At 47.6% G+C, this 23,441-nt stretch overlaps 1 protein-coding gene across 1 annotated transcript in view; it reads right to left on the minus strand.

The window, feature by feature from the left end:
• Nucleotides 1–23,441, minus strand: part of CHID1 (chitinase domain containing 1) — a 1,360,135-nt gene that overhangs the window by 1,191,314 nt on the left and 145,380 nt on the right. The window contains exon 5 of the mRNA XM_085644891.1: nucleotides 3,745–3,877. Coding sequence (XP_085501017.1) covers nucleotides 3,745–3,877 — 133 coding nt within the window. The remainder of the gene's footprint in view (nucleotides 1–3,744; nucleotides 3,878–23,441) is intronic.

Genomic DNA, 23,441 nt, shown 5'->3' on the forward strand with positions numbered 1-23,441 from the left:
TTTAGTATTGGTTTCCCATTTCACTAACCTGTTACATCTTATTACGTTATTTAACTTAACCAATGGATACACATGTTTATTTAAGGTTTAATATGAGTTATTGACATTAAAATACATTCACACAGTGGGATACGTTTCCAATCACAGAATGTCCCAAATATCCTTAAAAGTGGAATTGCAAGCCATTTGTCTCCCAGCCATGCAGTTTCTGTAATCAGCACTTCTCCTCCCTTTTTCCACAAGAGCATATCAAACATGAATGGCAAAATATCCTAGTTTGCAAATGTTTTCCACATAATTATGGCTCTGCCACATTTGCCACATAATGCATCATCTGCTGCATAATCTGACAATTTTAACTAATAAATTGTTTATAGCTCAAACGGATCAAAAGTTACAAAAACAAGTGACTTGTGCTACTGTGAAGAGGAGGGCCCTTTGCAAAAGTTGACTGCCCACCTTTCTCACTTCTGCAGTTGTATGTTCCACTGGTTCTAATAAGGAAAAATCTTTGCAGAGACTGTTAGCATGTGTAAAAATGTCGAAATAATAAAGCAACAGAAAATTTACAGCACCACTAATACCAGTGTAGGGTGTCAGAGCACTTTACATCACACATATTGCACAGAGACAATTAACCATACGTGTGTAAATCACTGTATAGGAAATGTTACATAAGACAAAAGACTGCAAGGTGTAGGAGTCACATGACAACCATAGTAGTAGGCAGCAAAGTTTAATAGTGATTGGTCTGGAGTAATACAAACTCAGAATTTAAAATGTAATAACATGGTTCGGGGTTCTGAATAATAATCAGAATTTTTCCTACCCAAATGAACCCTTTTTTGCAACATTAGGATAATCAAAGACTGGGACAAAACATAACGCTCTCATTTATTCCTTGCAGTTTGCATGCAGCTCTTACATGACAGTTAATAGCTCACTGTTCTATGTTAGGATTTTAACTTATTAACTGCAAGTAACAATAGGGTCTCCCTGACAAAAACAGTAACCCACTATCTACATCATGTGCACTTTGTGATCTGCATGGTACATGTTCTTAGCAGCAAGCACATTAACCCTCTGGGCTTCTTTTCCATGAGTCAAAACGTCCACTAGACAAAACACTACTCTACTAAGAACATTAATCACTGCAGTTATCATGACATTTTTATTGTTGCTGAAAATTTTGTGAGGCAAGGAAGGAGGCCATATTATACTTGCAAACACGACGCCCCCACCTGAAGTCAGCGCCAGCCGCGGTCTGTGCAGGTAACAACGGTGGGGCGGTGGGGCCGGGTAAGGAGGGATTTCGAGGGACAATGCCGAGGGAAAAGGCATTATTTATTTAATTTTCCCTCTGCAACATCCCTCAAAATCCCCCTTTACCCGGCCCCTCTGCCTCACCGATGTTACCTGCACGTACCGCGGCTCGTCAGCGCCTAGTGCGGTCGCACTGCCCTAGAGCCACCCTGCTCAAGGGCCCTGTGACCTCAGTGACCCAGTCACTGTCACTCTATGGAGTGCTGCTTCCTAGGCCTGCCTGCAAGACTGGAGGTGAACTTCAGAATGATTTGTTGTGGACAGGCCTTCAAGGTTACCCACACTTGCCACTGCATCTGCTGGTGCTAAGACACCAGGGCTTTTAAGATCTTGCGGGCCTCCTAAGGTCTAGCATGGGAATGTGCTCCCTCAGGGGGAGTGGTCTGGTGGACTGGTCATGAAGGCTGAACCTGGTTCCCCAGTTCGAAATTCAGCAGCTCTAACCATAGTGCCACATCTTCTCCCCCACTGAACACCATACTGCCCCACTGAGAGAAACTTGTACTGCACTGACCCTCTATAAACACCTGGATGTAACTCAATTCAAATTAGACACTAGACAAGAGCAATAGGATGCCTAAAAAAAAATAACAACATCCTAGAAAAAGCAAACACTAATAGGGAATGCAAAATTAAGTAAAGCATGTGAAATGTAAGCAGGAACAACATGGTTACCTTTTTCTTTTCACACTAATTATTCAGAAACTAGTGAGTGGTTTTGCCTGAAAAGTTTAGTGACAACAGGGCCCAGAAGGGACCCATTACAATGCCCATTGCTTAAATCCTTACAAAACATAAGCAGTATGGTTTAAAAAGACCACATTCGTGAACACACAGCCGCTGTACACATTTTGTTTTCCAATTCACCCATCAAGCAGGTATTTCAGTACCTCCAGGCAAGGTGCACTTTCCCACCCAGGGAAAGCAATGTTGTTCAAAGAGAGACGGGAAAACAAAAGTAGCGCTTCACTGGCAAACACTGTAAAGTAGCAGTAATGTGTTTAGGTGTGAATAAATCAATCTGGCCACCTTGCAACCACCTTGTCTTGCTTTAGTTAGTTATTTTTCATATTTTTAATGTTTTATTTCTCTCCACCCCGAGGCAGCACTTAGAAATTTCTAAATGTCAGAAAAAGATGACGTTTCCAGCAAAAGTGTTTTTCTTTTTTGGATCCATTTCATAGGCGAGCAAATAAACGTAAGGAGGAAAGAAAAGGTAATACCCGTTTCTTGAAGTCGCGGTTTTCACTGAATGAGGAGGAGCTAGACAGAAAGAGAGGAAAGAGGGGGAACAAAGAGAGGGGGAGGAGCAGCTGCCAGCGGCAGGAGAACTGGACACTGCCCTTGTCTTCTCTGGGCACGAAAGAAAGGACAGAGTCCTTTTCCTTCTCTGCCCGTTCCCCCGTCCCCAAAAGCCGAGACTTAACTATCGACCTTCGCGATTTCTGCCGTCCGGGTGGCATGTTTAAAATAAGAAAGTAGGGGAACTGACTCTATGAAATTAAAGAAGTAGGGGCACGCCGTGCCCTGCCGATCCCGCCCACTTCGACCACTGGGTCCCAGGGACTCCATTCTCCCCCCCGGCCTGTAAATGGTGGGTACCCTGGAGCCCACCCAGGTCACACACTGCATATTTAAAAGGGGTAGGGGCGCACACACAGACACCCTACCCTGGGACAACATTAGCCCCTGATACCCATCTTCTGGGGTCTGCCCAGTAAATGGTGGGTGCCCTGGAGCCCACCCAGAACACCCACCACATATTCAAAAGGGGAGGGGGCACGCAGCCCACCTTCCCGGGCCAATATTGGCCTCAGGGACCCCATCACTCGGAGCCCTGCCACATTATCAATGGGGAGGGGGGCACACAGCCCCTCTCCCTGGACCAATACTGTCCCTGGGGACCCCATTCCTCAGGACCTGGCCAATAATGAATGTTGAAGGCGGGATGTGCAGGGTTGCTGTCCGCTTTATTACAAGTGCATTATATCCTAGGACACTTATAATAAGGTGAACAGCATATCCATCATGTTTGTGATGAAGTAACCAGTCCACCAAATTCAAAATCTGGAGCTAGGTTTCCTCAAACATATGGAATTCAGCAGATTTTATAAAACTACTACAATCATTATCCTAAAAATTTGAAGCCAAAACTGCAATATTTCGCTATGAAATTGTCAAGGTTACAGAATCAGCAATAAGCTGCTGGGTTACTTCCCATATACTGAAAATGGACACACATGCAGGTATATCTCAGGTGTACGCAAGTCCTCCACTTCCCAGCCTCCATTCCAAGCACTTCCCAACGGCAAACAGCATGGTTTAGTCATTGCATACGTCTGTTCCTCAGTTCCTAGGATGCATGCGTCAGCCTACTTTTTTTTCCAAAGCACTGTAAAAAACAGAAACGCTGTAGCTCACCCTGATCAGCATCGTGAAGCCCTGTGATCTGGAACATCTCTTTTCCCCTTCTTTTCACCTGCAGCCACACAGGGGAGACCAGGGTGAACTTTCCCCCAAACGTTTTGGCGACGTCATACCCATGACTGTTCCACTACAGAAAAGAAAACACAACAGAAGTTAGAAGCCTTCGTTATGGCCATCTTTTCCCTACATTTCACTGGGTTATGAATGGGTAACACCACCTACTCAAAAAGATGAGCAGGATATAGACGCGAGTTCAGGTATGCGGTGAAAGGCAACAATATAGACAGGCAGAATAACAGTTAAGTTAAATGCATATGCTCCTACTCTCATATAAATATAATAATTTGAAGCAATTATCCTGTACACCCCAATAAAGGAAAATACAAGAAAAAGTGAGGGAAAGCGGGAGGGTGGTTGAGCAATGGATGAGAATCCAAAAATCTATTTAAAAAATGTTTAGCCTCTCACTCCATCTCCATCTCGCGGTCCCTGCCACACGGTGCAGGAATTTTCAGGGGGCACCATTTGTGCCCCCCACTGCCCCAATTGTAGGCTGTGGAGGAATGAGGGTCCTGCTACGGGTCCCCAAAGTCGTTTTCCAAGAGCCTTTCCAAGTAGGACAGCCCGACATGGAAAGGCCGTCAGAAACCGACATCATAATCCCAACAGCAGAAACGTGGTCTTGAAGGAATTATGGACGATGCGTCAGAACCCGGTCGGCTTGACCAGTCTGTTTACACACTGATCGCAGATATTGAAATTTGGAGGTCGGACTGTAAACCTACAATGCCGGTTGGTAAGCCTCCGATGAGTGGACTGCAACGCCAACCCCCACGAGGAGCACTATATTCAAAAGGAGAAATTCCCCTGTGAGGATTCCCCTCTGCTACACGGCGCACCACCTGATCAGTGCAATACAGCGGCTGCTATGTGGCAAACAGGAAGTCGGGTCAGCGGTCTAGCGGACCAACCGGACATTCCTGATGGTGCACCAATCAGAGTCCACCCAGGTGGAACTGTGGGGAATAAGAAGGCGGAGTCGGGCACACCGAGGCGGGCGAAAAAAGGAGAGCAGACGAACAAAGGAGCAGAGGCGGGCACAGATGGAGTGAACGAGGAAGAGAAAGAAGCGATGGACGAGACGGTGTTCGAGGACATACGGCACTCAGACGAGGAGAAGCAGTGCACTGACGGTCGCTCTAGGAGCAACGCTCTAGAGTCCAGCACTCCAACGGTTGGAGGAGAAGCTGCGACTTCCACCCCCAAGGCCCAGGAGGGTCGTGGGTTAAAGCAAGTACCCGGGGCTGGGTTCTTTACGCTAAGGGGCTGGTGGGCAGTGGTCAAGGCTCACAACCCTTTTTATCACTAAGCATCCCCTAGCACTTAGACGCCGCACGATAGGGACAACGGTGACTGGTGCATTTTACCCTTATTTTTTCGTGACCCAAGAACGGAGATCTAATTTTGGTTTTCTTTGTTTTTTGCCCTACATCTTCCTCCTTCCCTGTGACGTCTACTGCCAATCTCCATCTCCCGTTACACCCCGAGGGATCCCAGCGAGACGAGACGACACCAACAACAAGGAAAACACCCCCAGTGGACGTGAACTGTGCCTTCCCATACTCCCTGATCCAGCCCTGTTCCGAGACCAAGAGGGAACCACCAAGCAGGAAGCTACCATTTCCTAGTTGTTATTCTTCTCTACAATAAATTATCCTCATACGAGTCCCCTGAAAAGAACCTCTCCGGTGTGTTCTTTTGCGCATGTAGCAGTGAGTAGCCCGCCTCAACCAATGAACACCTCACATCCCCCCATCATTTATGTAGATCCAACCTGTCGTGAGTCTTAGGTACCATAATTTGGTAACTTTCTGAGTTCTGAGGAACTGTTACCCCCCTAGTATATACCCAAACATTAGTACCACAGTACCAATGATTACCAGTAAAACAACATCTGATTGGATGGAATGACTGTATTTGTGCAATTTAAATTCGCTCAAGCCACATTTACCGCATTAGGGATTTTGATCTCACCTAATTGACACCTTGTACAATCTGTTCGTATTGTATTGGACATGCCTCTTTTCTTGGGAATTAGACCAAAAATTAGTTGGAGAATGGCATCAGAACAAGACCACCCTGAACTTTAAGACCCTGCAGATGTGGGGGAGGAAAGCAGACTCCTACCTGAATCAATACTTTAGGAGTTTTACATAATTACAACTCGTGTGAACAAGGTCTCTGTAAAGAAAGTTACATGCAAACTCTGTGACTAAGAGCTCAGCACATAAACAGGGATAAGTACTCCTTTGGTGTCTACTGGCTGCATAAGCATCCCAACGCATGGCACTCCCACCAGTTCAACACTACTGAAAGGAGATGGCAAGAAGAGCAGGGGTATCTACATCTGGTACTGCCCTCCAGCACATGGTGACGCCTAGAGATACACTTCCTCTGGGTGTCTTTGCAGCTCAACAGCAGGACTCCAGCTCGTGTTTTGGAAGAGTTGAATTCTATTGCCTTGACTGTGGCCAAGTAAGATCTGTCAACGAGCAGAGTGCCATGTTCGGAAGAACCAGGTGGTAGCTTTTAAGGTCACTTGCAAAAAGTAACGTTTTAATTCCTCTAATTCAGACAGCCTACTTTTAAATTCTTTTTAATGTAATCCCCAAAAATAATTTTTACCAAAAAAAATGTTTATAATATTATAAGATTCATAAGACGAGTTGCAACAAAAAAAAAAAAAAAAGAAGAGGTTCGCCACCTTGCGGCGGGTTGTGCGCCACTGCCAGGCCCCTAACGCTAACCCATCAAAATAATTCAACGTCTGCCTGGTCCCGAACATCCAAAGGTTCACTCTGCCTTTCTACAGCCTAAATCCTGAATTTAAATCAAATCAATTACTGCCTTTACACACTTATGACCATTTAAACACTGCTAAGTTTGGAGAGTAACAGCAACAGACTTTAAAGCACAAATCGGAACAATTCCTAAGGGTATTTATTACCTCCCCTCAGATTGGCATTATCCTTTTATTACTGGAAAAGTCAAGACAACAAAACCATCATCCACTAGATGGCAGCATTGTATACAGAAACACTAAGTACTCTCGTTTCTGCAGGCGAAACCAGTTTTAGTACATGATAATTTTCGTTATGGGTGTTTTTCTGCAGTTTTATATAGCGCAAATTCGGCACAGGGACATTGAGGGGGTTTACATGAGCACCAGTTACATTACACGATGTCAGATTATTTTTGTAAGGCACGGGGAGATGAAGTGATTGGCCCAGAATCACAGAATGTTTAGCCGATGTAAGAACTCAAACCTTGTTCCCCAGTTCCAAACCGGCAGCTCTGGCCCCAACACCATCCCTTCTCCCCATAGTCTCTTAAAATTCTGTGTATAGTACGTATTTAAAGTTAAAGTTAAATATGCGTAAATTTAATCCACGAAGAGTAGAACACATTAATATTCTCACTAATTAGCTTACATTAAAAAAATGTATTGAGCACAGTAGGTAAAACTTCGCTATAAATTTAAAATCATAACATACAATGTCTTGCTGATATTCTTAACAGACCGATTCAAGAATGAAATGAAGAATAGTACTACAATAGTATTACCAAGTCATAAAGGGCCAGCTGGAAATGTACGCTTACAGCCTTGCAAACTAAAACAAGCATTGGCAATGCCAATAGGTCTGGCTTTAAAAGTATGTTGTATGAAGGATTATAGGTAGATAGCGAGAGAATGGATATGTATTTGTGTAGCAGCACAGAACTGTAGAATGATATTAGAGTAGGTTAAAAGGTAAGGTGACAGCTGTACTCTCAAGCCAGACCTAAAAATGTATGTTAGGTAATGACTGTCCTCCTCACTTCTGTGCTGCTGCCAGAGAAAAACACCATAAAGTATCTAGCTATCTGAGACAATTTATCAGCATGTATGCCCTTGAACGTTCAACCACAGGCAGATGGATAAATAAATAAAATGATCACAGCTGCATGAGAGCAAGACCTTTTTTGCGGAAGCACACACATTCTTCCCAATCAAAACAGGTTATCCTGGATCCCACAGAGCAAAGCCCCTCTGCTGGTGTTCTCACATGACTGTCTGGCAACAGCTGGCTGTCAAGCCAGACTACAATAGGTCATTGTCAAAGGCAAAAGGTCTCGCCTACTTGATTTATTTTGTTAGTGTGTTTTGCGGATGGTGTGCAGTATCGGCAAAAAAGCAATATGGGACTGGATCGAGGAAGCGGTGAAGGTAATTTCATCGGATTCCCAGAGGGCAAGTGCTTTTGTGGGATGTTTTGAGCCTAATATCTATTCGTGAATGGGTTCCCTGTACGGCGCATGCTTGAACAGTGCCACAACTCCGAACTGAGGTCAAAGAGAAACGGATTAAAAATGCAATAACTGCAACTAGCAGTTGCATCCGAGGTCACAGGTACACACCCCGAATCCGCCCAGGGAAGTATATTCCGGTAACGGCCGAAAGCTGTTAATACTTTTCAAGCGAAAACTACGTTTTGACAGTTTTTTATGTTCTGTGTACTGGTGGAAGGACTGTCTAGTATCTGTTTAAGGGGCTCTTGAGAGCCATGGCGGCTCTGGGAAAGGGGTGGGTTCACCGGTGTCTCGTGCTGGAGAACATGGGTTAAATGATAAATTGTGGTAATTTACAAGAGCTTACAACCTTTGCATTTGGGACCCAGGTTCGAATCTGTGGCTCAATATCATGTGATTTTGGGCAAATCACTATCTCCTGACCGGTGACTAAAAAACCCAAAAATGAATACGATCTTAAGTAATGCAACTGGTTCTCATGAAAAAGCTCCAAAGCCCTTGCATCAAGTTCTCGCAATACAAAACTACAAAAAATGCATTTGAGGGGGGTGAGGGAACACAACCTGGCTGTTAGAAATGGGGGTCTCTAGTTGGAAAGGATTTGCACCTTTGTGCAAGAAGGGACCCTTCCTTCTAGTCAGGATAAAGGGGTTCCACTCCTAAAATAATCCCTCCTCACCCACTTGATAGCTTGGCATGAGCAGTCAGGCTCATCTTAGAGGCAGTGTGTAAAGCATTTGCACATAACCAACGGTAATACAGTGAAGGCACTACAAAAGGACACCACACCAGTTTAGAAAAATATCCAATATTTTTAAATATCCAAAAAAAGGCCGAAAAACGATTCAAACCCACAATAGAGTTCTCAGAAATCTTCAATAATCAAAATAGACTTGAAATAAAGTGCCTTGAAGTCAATAGCGCCATCTGGGGCTATCACGGCGTTATGAACAACAAATTCAAACAGTTCTGGTTGGCCGAGGCATTGGTGCCCGCTACGGTGTCAGGAAGACCAGCAAAGTAGTACCTTTAGAAATACAGGGCGTCGGCAACCTCTCAGTGAGCCCCAAAGAGCCGGGGTCCGCAGGCGTGGTTTCCGGAGGTCGGTGCAGGAGTCATCAGGCCCTTGAAGTCACACGCGTTGCAAATCAAACTCCTCGAGGTTGAAGTAGGAAGCGCCGGCGGACGTCGGGCTGCAGTGCGAAGTGCCGCGGTGCTGTGCCCTTAGGTCGCGGTGCAGGCAGCGGCTCGGTGATGGTCGGCCAGCGGCGAGACCAGGGCTGTGGTGCAAAGTGATGAGGTGCTTGTTGCGGTGCTGGCAGGCCACGTTGCATGCAGAGGCGTTGTCGTTGCTGAAGCACTGTTGTTGGCTGATGAACTGGAGTTGATGGTGCCTGCAGGGCAAGGCTGCGATGCGGGTTGAGTACGGTGTGTCATCTAACTTACGAACGGTGCCCTCGAACTACGGCGCTACCAGCGGCGCCGATGTTGACGTGAAGCAGCGTCCTCTGGGATACCAGGGCGATGGTGTGAAGCGAGGCGGCGCTGAGTGCAGTTCCCACAGCAGCTTAGTGGCAGCAGCGAGACCAGGGTTGCGGTGCAGCATGCGGCGGTGCCCTCAAGACACGGATTTGGCAGCGGTGTCCTGAATGGTGTTGGGTTGCTTTTTCTTCTGTTGCAGCACAAAACACACAGTCCCCAGTGCTGGGGGTAGAATAACTTGAAGTCTCTGCTGTTCCTGAGACTTCTTGAACAGGGGCCAAGTTATACCTCAAGCCCTGGAGAAACTCACAAAAAGAAACTGCAGAAAGTTCAGTCCAGTCCTTTCACTGCCCAAGACAGGAGCAGCCACTGCAGGCCAACACAGCAAAGCACACAGAAAAGTGGTAGTCCCGCCTCACAGATTCTCCAGCAATTCTTCTTGGCAGTCTTCTTGGTCCTAAATGAGTTATAACGTTCTGGGGTCTGGGCCCCAATATTTATATCCCAAATTCCCTTGTCTTCTCAGGCAGAGAGTGCCTGTGCTTAGTCCAAACCAGTTCTGTCCTCTATTGCCCAGCTTCTTGGCAGGGGGTGGAGACAGCATTGTGGAAGGCAGACCAGGCCCATTCAGGTCCAAGGCAATCTCCTCCCACTACTCTAAAAGCGGCCCAGGTCTATTCAGCCCAGCCCTGTCCCATCAGACTTTCTGGAGCCACTGCACTTCCTCAGCCCCTGTCTCTCCAAAGCCAGGAAGTCAATTCTACATCCTATCAGAGGCACACAGGATGGCTAAGCAAGAAAATACATACTTTCTAAAAGTGGTGTAAAAATATCACCTTTACTAAAAGATGCATCTTTAGATTCCGAGTTCAGGCATCCTAAGCTTTATTTTCCTATCTGGTCCCAATGGGAAGTTATACTTATAAGATGTTTTAAATTAACTCCCATGCTTTCATATGGGCCAGATAGCCTTTCAATAGTGAAAAACGAAATTGGCTGCATTTTACTATCAGGGGACATGCCACACACATTAGGGCATGCCCTAACTTTCACAGACACTGCACCCTGCCAACAGGGATACCTTGGCCCTACCTTAGGGGTGACTCACATGAAAGAAAAAGGATGGTTAGGGCCTGGCAAGTGGGTGTACTTGCCAAGTCGACATGGCAGTACTAGACTGCACACAGACACTGCAGTGGCAGGTCTGAGTTACCTTGGAAGGACTGCTTGTGTGGGTGGCACAACCAATGCTGCAAGCCCAGTAGTAGCATTTGATTTACAGGCCCTTTAGCACTGAATAGCAGTGGTAAAGTGCACAGAGTCCTAAAACCAACAACAGCAGTTCTTGAAAAAATAGGAGGAAGAAGCAAAAAGTTTGGGGACAACCCTGCAAAAAGGGCCATTTCCAACACTGGCATTTGTGTTTCAGGTGGGTTCTCTTGCTGGAGCAGGGTTTTCTATTTAAACTCAAACTTCAGTTTATATTTTTATATGTCATAATTAAAAAAATTTTTTTTTTTTTTTTACGTTTCAAAAACCTTTATTTTCCCAATAAAGCGTACACTGCTAATCAGCCAACAACCCGGGGGCGGGCAGCATGGGTTCAGTGCAATAAATCGCACAATCGTATCCACGGTGTACATTTGTAGAAGGCATAATAACATTTTATATGAACAAGAATACAATACCAACTGTAAACCAGAGTCAGGGAGGAACCCTCCAACAGGAGGGTGGAAGTTCTCAGCTGCCCTCCACCGTGTGATCCCGCACCATCCAAGTCTCCCAATCAATACGTCTCTCATCCCCACCATACACATCAGCAGCCAGAAGTGGCGCTCGGACCAGGCCGGCGCCATCATCACCCGCGCGTCACACAATACGACCCATGCAATCACGAGCCACTCAGCAGCCATCCACCCAAGTGACTCAGTCCTCCTCCTCAACTGCCGTCCCAGCCAACCATTCCACCAGCGGCTGCCACACATCTACTGGTCTGGACTGCTGCGGCATTTGGTCCCAATAGGCTGTCAGTTGCTCTCTGCAGTATGTCGCAGAGCCCATCCAGCCAGACACCCTCGGGGGGGCCCTCTTCTTCCAGTGGATCGCGATTTGGCGCTTGGCAAGCAATAACAAGAGGGCAACAAGCTTACGCGACGTCCTAGGCACCCCCAGCACGAATCCCAGGAGGGCAACAAGCGGGTCCAGCACCAACGCCGCTCCTACTATCCGCCCAATAATGTTGAAAACTCTGTCCCAGTATTTGCGTATCGGTCCGCACAACCAGACAAGGTGGAAGAACGTGGCCTCGCTCTCGCCACATCTCCAACACGTCGTGTCGGCCCGAAGACCCATCCTAAACATTTGTATGGGTGTGCGGTAGATCCTGTGCAGGTAATTGAAGTGTATCAGTCGCAGTCTGTAATTAGGCGACAGGTGTTCTAGTTGGGTGCAGCAGAATTCCCACTGCTTTTCTGCGATACTTATGCCTGCGTCTTCTTCCCACAAGGTTCTGGAATCAATGTGTGCGACAGGCGCTGTGAGTTGTGTGGTCCTGTATATGCGTGTGATCAATTTGCACGGGGAAGAGTTCGATAGAATATTTTCCAGAGCTGCCAGCGTCGGCGGAGCCTTAGGGAACATGGGGTATCTGTGTTTGCAAGCCGATTGCAATTGATAGTACAAGAGGAGCTCCGAGGCCGTCGGCTCAGGCGCCGCCGTCAGGGCCGGCAGCGCGAGAAAGGTGTCGTCCGGATACAAATCCCCCGCCACCTTCAGGCCACAGGCGTGCGCACGGCGTGCAACCGCCGTGTCCGTAAGCGGGCCTAGCAGGGGGTTGGCCTCCAGGGGCATACTTGGAGCATACAGGTCCATCATGCCCGCTCGCTTCGCGATGTTTGACCAGGCCCAGCGCACCATTTCTACGGTGTCAATGTCTTCCCTCTGCCGCTTATATTTTTGGTATACCGCTGTCCGCAGGGGACAAGGAGCTGCCACATCTGTTTCTATTGCCACGTGGGGCAGGTAAGGTATCGGATGATGCCAATAGTGTAAGTATTGGGCCTGCGCACTGTACGCATACAATTCGAGGTCTGGGGCAGCGAGACCTCCCTGCTGGAAGGGGAGTGTAAGAAGGTTCCAGGCCACCCTGGGTTGTCTACCCGCCCACACCAGATCAATCAACGCTGAGCGGAGTCGCCGAAAGAATGCCTTCGTCAACGGTACGGGGACGTTGGCGAACAGGTAGAGGAATTTAGGCGCCACGACCATTTTCGCGATGGCTATGCGGCCCGTCAGAGACAGCGGCAACGTCCTCCACCTCTGCACTTTACTCTCCAACCATTCCATAGCCACACCGAAGTTAGCCAGTAATATTTCATGAGTGGAGCGGCTCATCCGTATACCCAAGTATTTGACCTCGTCCGTAACCCAAGCGATCGGGAACTCCGTGTGGCACTTCTGCGAGCCGTCCGTTAGTGGGAGCATTGCCGACTTTGACCAGTTGATATCTATGCCAGTGAGTCCACTATACCGTGTCACCTCTCGCATTAACGGGTCAAAATTTTCCGACGGGTTCATCATATATATTGTGATATCGTCGGCATACATAGAGACCAGCAGGCCACGCGACGTAAAACCTATGCTACGCCCAGTATGGTGTTGTCTCATGCGGGCCGCCAGCGGTTCCGTCGCAATCGCAAACAATAACGGCGACAGTGGGCATCCCTGCCGGGTCCCCCTGGTTATAGAGATCGGGGCAGACGTCTGGCCATTCACCCGCACCCTAGCCAATGGGTCATTATACAATACGCCTATCCTCCTGGCAAAGAGCGGACTAAACCCCATCCGGGTAAATAATGTCCGTAAAAACTTCCATTCCAGCGAGTCGAATGCCTTCGTCGCATCCAACAGTGCCGCAGCGGCCGGGACTCTAGGATCCAAGTAATGCAGGAGTCCAAATAGCACTCTTAGGTTATGGGAAGTGGAACGTCCCATTATAAATCCCGATTGATCTGATAGCGCTATTTGTGGCAGCATGTATTTTAAGCGGTCAGAAAGCAGTTTAGCATATATTTTGGCGTCTAGGTTTATGAGCGACAGTGGGCGATAGGAGTCCGGGTGACTGGGGTCTTTGCCAGGTTTAAGCAGTGTAATGATCAAAGCTTCCCGCAGTGACCGAGGGAGGACTCCCTTTTCCACAGCCTCTTCAAACACCCCATGAAGCCTCGGGACCAGTATGTCCGCATATTCCTTATAGAAGGCTGCCGTCAGCCCGTCTGGGCCCGGCGCCTTACAGAGTGGGAGACCAGCAATCGTCGTCCATATGTCGTCTTGCGTTAACGGCAAGTCCATATATTGTCTGGCACTATTGCTGAACCACGCTAAGGCTATGGTATCCAGGTAGTCGTCGAGCACTTTATCGTCTGGTGACACCTTCGTGGTGTATAACTCTCTATAATGGTCGGTCATCGTGTCTAGGATGTCTTGCGGCTCTCGCACCACGTCCCCCTCCGCACGCCGTAGTTCCAGTATGTGATCCGACCCACGCGGCCCGCGTAGCATATAGGCCAGTGTACGTCCGGCACGATCCCCCTCGCCATAGCGCCTAGCCCGACTGTCCTTGGACAGGTACGCGACTTCCCTGTCCGCCTCCTCCTGGTATTTAGTGAGCTGTGAACGCAGTTCGGCACGTACCTTATCTGTGGGCGCATGGGTCAATTCAGACTCTAGACGCGCCAGGTCAGTTTCTAGTTTGCTCAATGTATCTCGGATCGAACGCAGTACGCCCGTTTTCAGCGACATGCAGTGCCCCCTCGTCACCACCTTACAAGCCTCCCAGAGCGTACCCGGCGAATCCACGGTGCCCTCATTAAGCTCAAAAAATTCCTCTAGTTTGTCGCGCAGTCCCTGCTGAAAAACCTGATCTCGCAGCGCCCGAGAGGGAAACCTCCAACTAAATGGTTTGACATATTGGGATGGCGTGGCTATCGCGAGGAGCACCGGGGCATGGTCGGACAATGATCTCGGCAAATGCAACACCGACCGCACTGACGAGTGCAGGTCCCTGGAGAGCAGCCAGTAATCCAGCCTGGACCAGGCGGCTCTGTGAGCCGTGATACAGGTGCCCGCTCGATCCGCGGGGTGCAGTAGTCGCCAGGTGTCCACTAACCCTGTGTCTTGCATAATACAGCCTAGCATCTCTGATGCCCTAGGGTGGTGTTCTCTCGCAGCGCCCTGCCTATCCATATTACCTGAAAGCACAACATTGTAGTCCCCCCCCCACAGGATCGCCGCCGGGCCCCGCGCCCGCACTACATGCCACAACTCCCCGAAGAAATCTGGGTTATCATCGTTAGGGCCATACACATTCACCAGTATCAGACGCATGCCACACAACGTTCCCACAAGCAACACATACCGGCCTCCCGCATCCCTGAGCACTTCGTGTGTCGTCCACTGGAGACCCCTCCTTATCAATATCGCGACTCCTCTTGAGTAGGAGGAGTAAGATGCATGCACTATCTCCCCCCATCTGTGATGTCTCAGCATCTGTGCCGCATTGGCCGTCAAATGAGTCTCTTGCAAAAGGCAGACGTCTATTTCTTTTCTATGCAAGTAGGCCTGCACCAATCTAGCCTTGCGTCTATCATTCATTCCTCTCACATTCCAGGTAAGGCAGTTTATGCTCGCCATATTGACAGGGACCTGAGACAGCTACAATCAGACAGTGTATCCAAGCCACACGACATGCCCTCCGACCTCCACCAGACGAGGCGCACAGTAGAACACAACAGTACAGCGGGCCACACGGTGCGTGAGCAGTCATAGTACAGTAAGCAACGTGGATTTCGACAGTGCAGCGCAGCAAAGTTGGCATCTGGTATATTAGTCACATTCCCTTCCTCTGACTCTACTCCACAAAACAATCCTACCCCATGACCACCCCCCAAACTCCGGTGATCCCACCCCCCGCCCGCTCCAACCCCCCAATCAGGTTGTGCATTATCCCCCCAAACTACCTGCCATGGCATAAAACCCACGACTAGACCCAACAACAATAGCAAGTGATTGGGAATCATCCCCGGAGGTGCGCAGGTTGGCCGCCAACTAGCCCTGTACTTATGCCAGGACGATCAAGTGCCGACTCAGGGTACCGGCTCAAGGACCCCCTCCACCCCGGAATCGTAGTGAGTTACATGACCCTCACAGCCCAGGAAGCGGAATACAGCCTACATCGGACAAATTATACGCCCCAAATCGGTCCATCTCATAAGCCAACAACAGAGCCTCAAACAGATAACGTATGCATTCACTCAATGTCACTTAGCCTGTCCTGACGATCTTGACCCTCAGCAGGCGGTTGATTATGCTGCTCCTTTGCAAGTTGTTTAGCGTCTTGTAGCGCCGCTTTCGCGTCCAGGAAGAAAGACGGTTTGCCAGGGCCCTGCACCCGGAGCTTCGCAGGGTAAATCAGGGAGTATTTCGTTCCTGTTTGTTGAAAAAGTTTTTTTGCAGGCATGAATTCTCTGCGAGCTGCCTGCACCTGCATAGTATAATCCGGGTAAATGGCGATGTGATTGCCCTTGTACTGCAGGTCTGGTATGTCTCTAGCCATACGCAACACCGTGTCACGGTCCCTATAATTCAGGACGCGCGCAATAATTGGCCTGGGCGGTGTTCCCGGCTTAGGCCTGGGCCCCAGTGTCCTGTGCGCTCTCTCCACAAGGAACATCCCGGATAGGCCAGACCCGAACAAATCCTTCAGCATCTGTTCTATGTACTGTACCTCGGTGTAGACGCCACGGGAAGCACGTACTTAGTCGGACGCAGCGCGCCTTTCGGCTGGAAACGAGATGCACAAATGAATTCCGTTCCTATCCCTTAAGTAGAAGGCCCGAAACACTGCAGGATTGATTGATGCTACGATTGCAGCACGACAGCACTGTGTAAATATACTTGACAGGACTGTACACATGGCAAATGATTGACCGGGATACATCATCTATGGTTAATTATCGCCTGGATACACATTAGATACAGAGTCGAGTCAAGGACCACGCCAGGTTGCTCTTACCCCCCTTGTTGTCCTGAAGAAGACCCGCATGGTCAAGGTCTCAAGATACCTCTGTACCCCAAGACGGGTCGAAACGTCGACATTTCTCTTGTTGTTAAGCCTGGTACACGCAATCCTTCAAACGTGCTACTAATTGAATTAAATTCTGTGCATGAAATACGTAAACTCATTGATGATATTTCTTAACGTGACCAGGACATGTCAAACGGTGAATTATAACCGTGAACTTTGTAAAGGTTTTTAATAATTGTACTTCTGTCCTTCAAACCTACTTTTCTACACACTCACTTCTTATCACTCTTGTTCTATGCACGTTCCTTTGGAGCAACCATGTGAAAAATCCTATATAATCTATGGTTTTGTAAATAAATATATGATGAATTAAGTTTTGGGTGTTGCATCGCTTCATGTCTGAATGTTATATTGAATATCTTGAGCTATCCTGAATTCATTTATCATTTGGCTCTAAATTTTGAAACAACGTAATTGGATGTGATTATTGATTTTGGTAATAATTGAGTTAGGACCATTGTTTTTTGTATTGATTCTATTCCCAGGTCCCTGACTTTAAGGGTAACCCCATTTTTGCGATGGCCATATTATTAATGTCTGTTGTTTCCGCCACACCTGTGATGCGAACGTTGTTGCGTCTCGAGCGCGCCTCTAAGTCCTCATTCTTCCGTTGTATTAGCTCCAGTACTTTGTCCATGCCGCGCATTTGTTTGACCATATCGGTTTGACCCTCCTCCGTGTCGGCCACACGGGTTTCGAGCGCTTCCACTCTACTTTCATGCTTGTCCATTCGTGCTGTGATGCCGTCCATTCGTGCCGCCAGCGCGTCCATTTTGCAATCTATGCCCCGCAGGCCCTCCTTCAATTCTTGGAACATAGATTTGATGTCAGCCTCAGGTGGGCCACACTTCTCCGGGTGCGTCGCTTCAGCGTCTCTAAGGTCTTGGTCCGAGGCTTTTTGCTTTGCCTTGTCGAATGTGATTTTCGGTTGGCGCGTATCCGGTTTGCCCATGATCGCCGCCCCGCGCAGCCAGCGGATAAACACTACTAGGCCCCAAGCTTCTTCACCTCACCGGGCACCTCGCACCATGCACCCGCAGCAGAGAAGAGGTCGGGCAGGCCCCCTCAGCAGACCAGAGAGTCACTGCCCCCGCTAGATAGGGGACCAGGTCAGACAAGATGGGACAGCCACGGGGCGCACCTACAGGCTCGGGTCGCCCCTCGTCCAGCCCACGCAGTCCCAACAGGCAGTCCCACGCGGTTCACTCACCCGCTCACAGCAGCGCTCCAGCGCGGGCAACCAACGGTCCAAGCGATAGCCAGTCTTCGCCAGTCGCCTCGGACGCCAGCTCCGTCCAGCCTCTGGCCCAACCAGCGGAGTCACCGCAGCGATCGGGGCCTCAGAAGCAGCGCGTGTCCTGACCGGCTCCTGCGTAGGGGAGCAGGCAGGCCCCGCAGTCCACCGCCTCCTCCAGGCCTTCGTCGCAGGGCTCCCGCTCGTCGCGGGCAATATGTCGTATTTTTGAGACGCAACCTTGGAGAGCGGACATCCTGCAGGTAAGCGGCAAATCCACGTCGCTCCGGGCCGGGCACGGCAACAACCCGCTCAGGGCGCCGATCCGGGGTCCAGCCACTCCGCCCTCTGGAGGTCCACGGGTCCGCAACGGTCGGGGGTCGCAGGTACACCTCCCCGTGTCACAGCAGGCAGAATCCCAGCACTATACTTGTGCCTGAGCCGTATCACCACTCCGCCAGCGGGGGGGTTGCGAGCCAAGGAGACAGCGCCCCCAGCATCGGGCCGACTCCGCGCCCCGCACACCGCAGCGTGCCGCCACCACGGACCCGGCCTCACGCAAGTGCCCGGCGTCCGCGTGTGTCGCAGGCCGCACAACCGCCGACCAGCTTCCCGGCAGATCTCCGCCGTCGCTCCAGTCTCGGGCCCAGGCACTCCGTCGGGGAAGGCAGCTACCAAGCGCTCTTAATCGGGGTCAAAAGGGCCGAGCTCCAGCACCTGCAAGGCCGATAAATAACGGATTAATTCACTCGATCGGCGGAGCTGCGCGTTCAGGCAGCCATTCCGCTCTGCAGCCAAGCCACGCCCCCCATGTCATAATTAAAATTACTAAGAATTAATTATTAAGTATTAATTTTTGTCGAGTGTATTCACTAATCAACCTTACTAATGAAAGAATTACACGTGGGAATGCAATTGCAGGGCTTAATTAATAAGTGAACTAAGTTGGTGAGCAAATTAATTAAATAAGTGTGGTATTTGCGCTATTTGTTATGTGTTTGCGCTTTAAAATAATATGCTTTAAGGCTTCTTTAAGTCGCAAATGGCTAGATAATTACATACACATAAGGGCATTAGTGGGAATTAACACTGTATAATCAATACGATGTAGTAACGTTGTTTTGTGTTTCTTTTAATAAAGATTGTCCATTTTGGCCTATTGAGAAATGGCCGACATCTACAGCCTGCATTTGAGTAGATGAAATTGAAGAGAGGCCTTGCTGAATATGGTTGAAAACATGACCTCGGCCTCTGTCTGAGCTAAAAGTTACGAAAGGACAGCAGCTCTGGGCTGTTCGCCAGATATCCTTGGAGGAGAACAATTGTCACAAATGAACATTTTGATAAACTTGCGGTGGCTTCACTATAATTCCGGAGAAGAGCATCCATGGATGTTGCGAATGTAGTTTGTGCTTCCTTTTTCCGTGTTTTTATTTTTGAGATATTCGAGAGCGGAGACTTTTCTAAATGTTGCGAGCCAACATCCTTTCCTGCTCGCTCTGCTCAGCGGACGCTTAGAGCTTATTTGTAACTTTTAATGTGTAAGTTTTGGTATAAATATTGTTAGACTAGAGAGGGTCTAAGGCCACTTCTTCCTGAACTTATGCTCAAGAGGACCGATGCTGATTGAGAGGACGGCGACTCGAGAGACTTTGAGAGATCTGTCCTGACCTAAATACGACATTTAGCTAGAATAGGTAACTATGAGAATAATGATTTTGCTATTGAATAACTTTTCATTTGAACTAATTTAGATAAAGTAATTTCTTGTTTGAATTTCAGTGTCGGGTGGTTATTTCTTTGTCATTTATTGAGATCTCAAATGTGTTTAAACTATTTTAAATCATGACTCGAGACAAATCAATTAGGTTGCATTGACCTCAGATTAGATGCAGATTGATCAAGGAGTTCTCTCGTATATCTAGTGTGGATAGAGTAATAGAATGAATGTTAGTGTGATGGGCCCTAGCGTATGGTGAGTGCATGTGCGTATGACTGTGGAATTACTCTATCCGTGGAAGTAGGGAGAATTTATAAGCTCTGATCTGCAGCAGTTTCCTGGTAGCAGTATGATGGTTTTGATTATTGTCTTGATCTGATGAATTGCTTGTACATAGGCTTTTGGATTTATTGATTTATTGATTGATGTTGATACATGTACTAACACTAAATGTTGAAGTCGTCGTATTGAGTTATATGTAGTGTGTACGGCTTCTAGGACGTAGGGAGTCGGTGACGGTTCTGTAGTAGGGCAGAGGGAAGTGAGTGCTGCTCTCGGGAAAGACGGGATTGTTGGCCCTGTACGTATGCAGGGAAAAGCGTGTAACAATTGAAGTTGCGCGTCGCATTGTCTGGGTTCGATTTAGTGACATCGCCGTGTGTTACTATTAGAGACATATTTTCTGTATAAAAGGAGTGTGTATGGTAGCAAAGGTTATCTGTGAAACTCTGGTCTTAAGTCCCAGGGATCCGTAAGGTTCGCCGTTAAAGCTTATCGCTGGAGAAGTAATAGGTATTTTCTGAGCTTGTTTGAAGGACTGGGCAGAGGTAAGCGCTGTTTGGTTAACGTGTGTTGTAATTCTGTAGTAGGACAGACTGTTCGCTGTTCTCGGGAAAGGCAGGATTCTGTGTAAATGTACTACATTTTCTGGTATTAAAGTGCGTGAATGTATGGGCATTTAGTTGATTGTGAAACTCTTAGGAGCATTCCGGGAGGAAACAGTTAATGGATGCATGTTAGAAGGGCAGAGTAGAGGGATGTGCTACTGTGTCAACGAAAGTAATAATTCCGTAGTAGAGCAGAGGTAAGCGCTGTTCTAGAGAGAAGCAGGATTTTTGTGGGAAAGGTCTTTACTATTCTGTGGTTAGCGGAGCAGACAATGGAGATGTTTATATGTTGTAACTAATAGATTTGTGGAATCTGAAACAGAGTCTACCAAGTAGGTTTTGTAAAGGAGGGGTAGACGAGTGACAGGAGACAGGAGTAGAAGGAAGCGACTGCAGCGACTACTGACGTCAGAAAGACCGCGCTGTGATTGGACAGTGGGTTAGAACAGCGAAAGCGCTGTGATTGGTGCGTTGGTGTGAGCCGCGCAGGGATTGGAAGGAGTACAGGGGGACGTAGACGCCCCGGGATTGGTGCGTTGGTGTGAGTCGCGCTGTTATTGGACAAAGGATCGTACAGTTGCGAAGAGGACTAGAGGGTTGTGGTAAACGCGAAAAATGTATTACCAAACGGAGGAAAAGAAGAAGAAATCCTTTTTCGGTAAAATTAAAAAGTGGTTCGACAAGGATAAGAACATAATAACTAGAGAGGGTGAATTACTACCTCCGACAAGAACCCCTGCATCCTTCATGGTTGCGAAATATGGGTATCATACCTGTATCTGGTTAGACAATTGGGCTAAGTAATAGAAGATGGTGTTCTAGCATTCCCGGAACATGGTTCATTTAATCTGGCCGTGTTGAGAAATTTACGGGAAAAGATGATGTGTCTAGAGCCAAGACCAAGGCCGACACAGTTCGAGGCATTGGTAGAATGGGAAGATGAGGTGCATGAGCGAGAAAAGCAGAGGAGTGGAGGTAACTATAGGTACATTTTTGGAAGGAAATATGATCGCGAAACTCATCATGATCGAATGAGGAGATGGCGAGATGCTAGTATGTCAGAGGGATTGTATCCTATGAGAACTGTTGAAGAAACAGAAGGGAGGAAAGGTACGGAAAAGGTAGCTGATGCAAAATTGAGAAGGTATGGGGCTAATGAATATGAGGATGAAGTCTTGGATGACATGATTTACAAGAGACCACCTCCATATAGACCAGAACCAGAAGTGAGAACACCAGTTGCTACCCCAATAAGAGATACTTTGAAAATCATTAAAACAGAAGTTGCGACACCTGATTTGAAAAGTGGTAGCTCTTTCGCGGAAAGGGAAAGAGAGAGAGAGCGAGAGAGAGGAAGAGAGAATGAAATCGAGGATGAGAAAACAATAGAATTAGCAAGAACCACATCTGAGTTGACAGAGAAAATTAGAGAATTGACAAAGAATCTAGAAGCTGTTACAGTGCCTGTAACCATAGGTCCGGTTATGCCTATTTTTGATAAGCAAAGAATTGGTGAAAATAGTTTGACAGTTCCATATGTGGGAAATGGACAAGTTAGTTCAGAGTCAGGAATGAGGACGGAAGAGAATCATTTGAGACAGTTGAGACATGACACATGTGGTGGAGAGTCTAATGTACAGCCCAATTCAGGATTGAGTACTGGTTGTGTGGAAAGAAATGTTATGATGGGAGGATCAATTTTGGAACAACAGAGGATGGCAGGGCAAGCGAGTACAGTGAAAAGGTCTACAGAAATAACGGCTGAGGATTTGAATGATTGGTTGAAAGTTCTTCAAAAGAAGGATAAAGATTCTCAGGCAATTGATGTGGCTAGGTTGCGTATAGAACTGGAGGAGCTTATAGCAGGGACAATTCCTACAGAAATGTTGAAAAATCATCATGATGGAGAGTTGTTATACATGTGTAAGAGTATCACCTGGAGGGCTAAGAGTACACATGATAGGTTAAAAGGAATAGCGAGTGAAATGGGAGTTGACATGGACAAGGTAAAAGCTTTACAGAAGCCTTACCGAGTGGACTTTTCGGATAAGGACATTGAGAATCTAAATGATGTTGGCAGAACAGGGCAGATTAAGGAAATTATTTCCTTATTGCGAAAATGGGGTGATGTGGAAAAATGGAAGGATAGGTGGTACAAGAAAAGAGAAGATTCAGTGGACAGGACTTACTCTGCGTTTCCCATGAGAGAAAAGGAAAAAACAGTGGATGCTTATCCTATGAGAGAGATTCCTGGAGGAGGATATGTACATGTCCCATGGACTAGACAGGATATTTTGTCATTTACGAATGACTTCCCTCGACTGAGAGAAAAGCCTGTCGAGTGGTATAGGCAGGTAGATAGGTTTGTGAAATTGTCAAAAGTGCTGTGGATTGACCTGAATAGTCGGTTTGATATAATTGTTCCAGCAGACTTGTGGGCAGAGTGTAAAATAGTTGTAGATTGGCCTGCTAAGGAATACCCGAGGGATCAGAGAACAGGAGCTCCAGACCCGGAGGTGATAAAGAAGTATGAGCAGGTTATTGTGTTCCTGAAGAATAAGGTACCCCCTAAAGAGACAGATTGGGTTAAGATAGATCGAACACATCAGGAAGCGAAAGAATCAGTTCATGCTTTCTATGAAAGGTTGATACTGGCTTTTAAGCAGTTCAGTGGAGATGAACATCTGGGTGATAAGGATTTGAGTCATTTTGTATACAGATTTGTATATGGCTTGAGACCTGAATTCAGTGAAATGATTCGTGAGCACACAGTTGATTGGCAGAGTAAGAAGATTGATGAAATCTTGAGACATGCAAAATATTTCAGTGATGAAATGGAGGCGAAACAAAGAAAGCTGAAGGAGAAAGCAATGT

The sequence above is a fragment of the Triturus cristatus genome, chromosome 3_1 (genome assembly GCF_964204655.1).
Source record: "Triturus cristatus chromosome 3_1, aTriCri1.1, whole genome shotgun sequence".
NCBI classification, from domain to species: domain Eukaryota; kingdom Metazoa; phylum Chordata; class Amphibia; order Caudata; family Salamandridae; genus Triturus; species Triturus cristatus.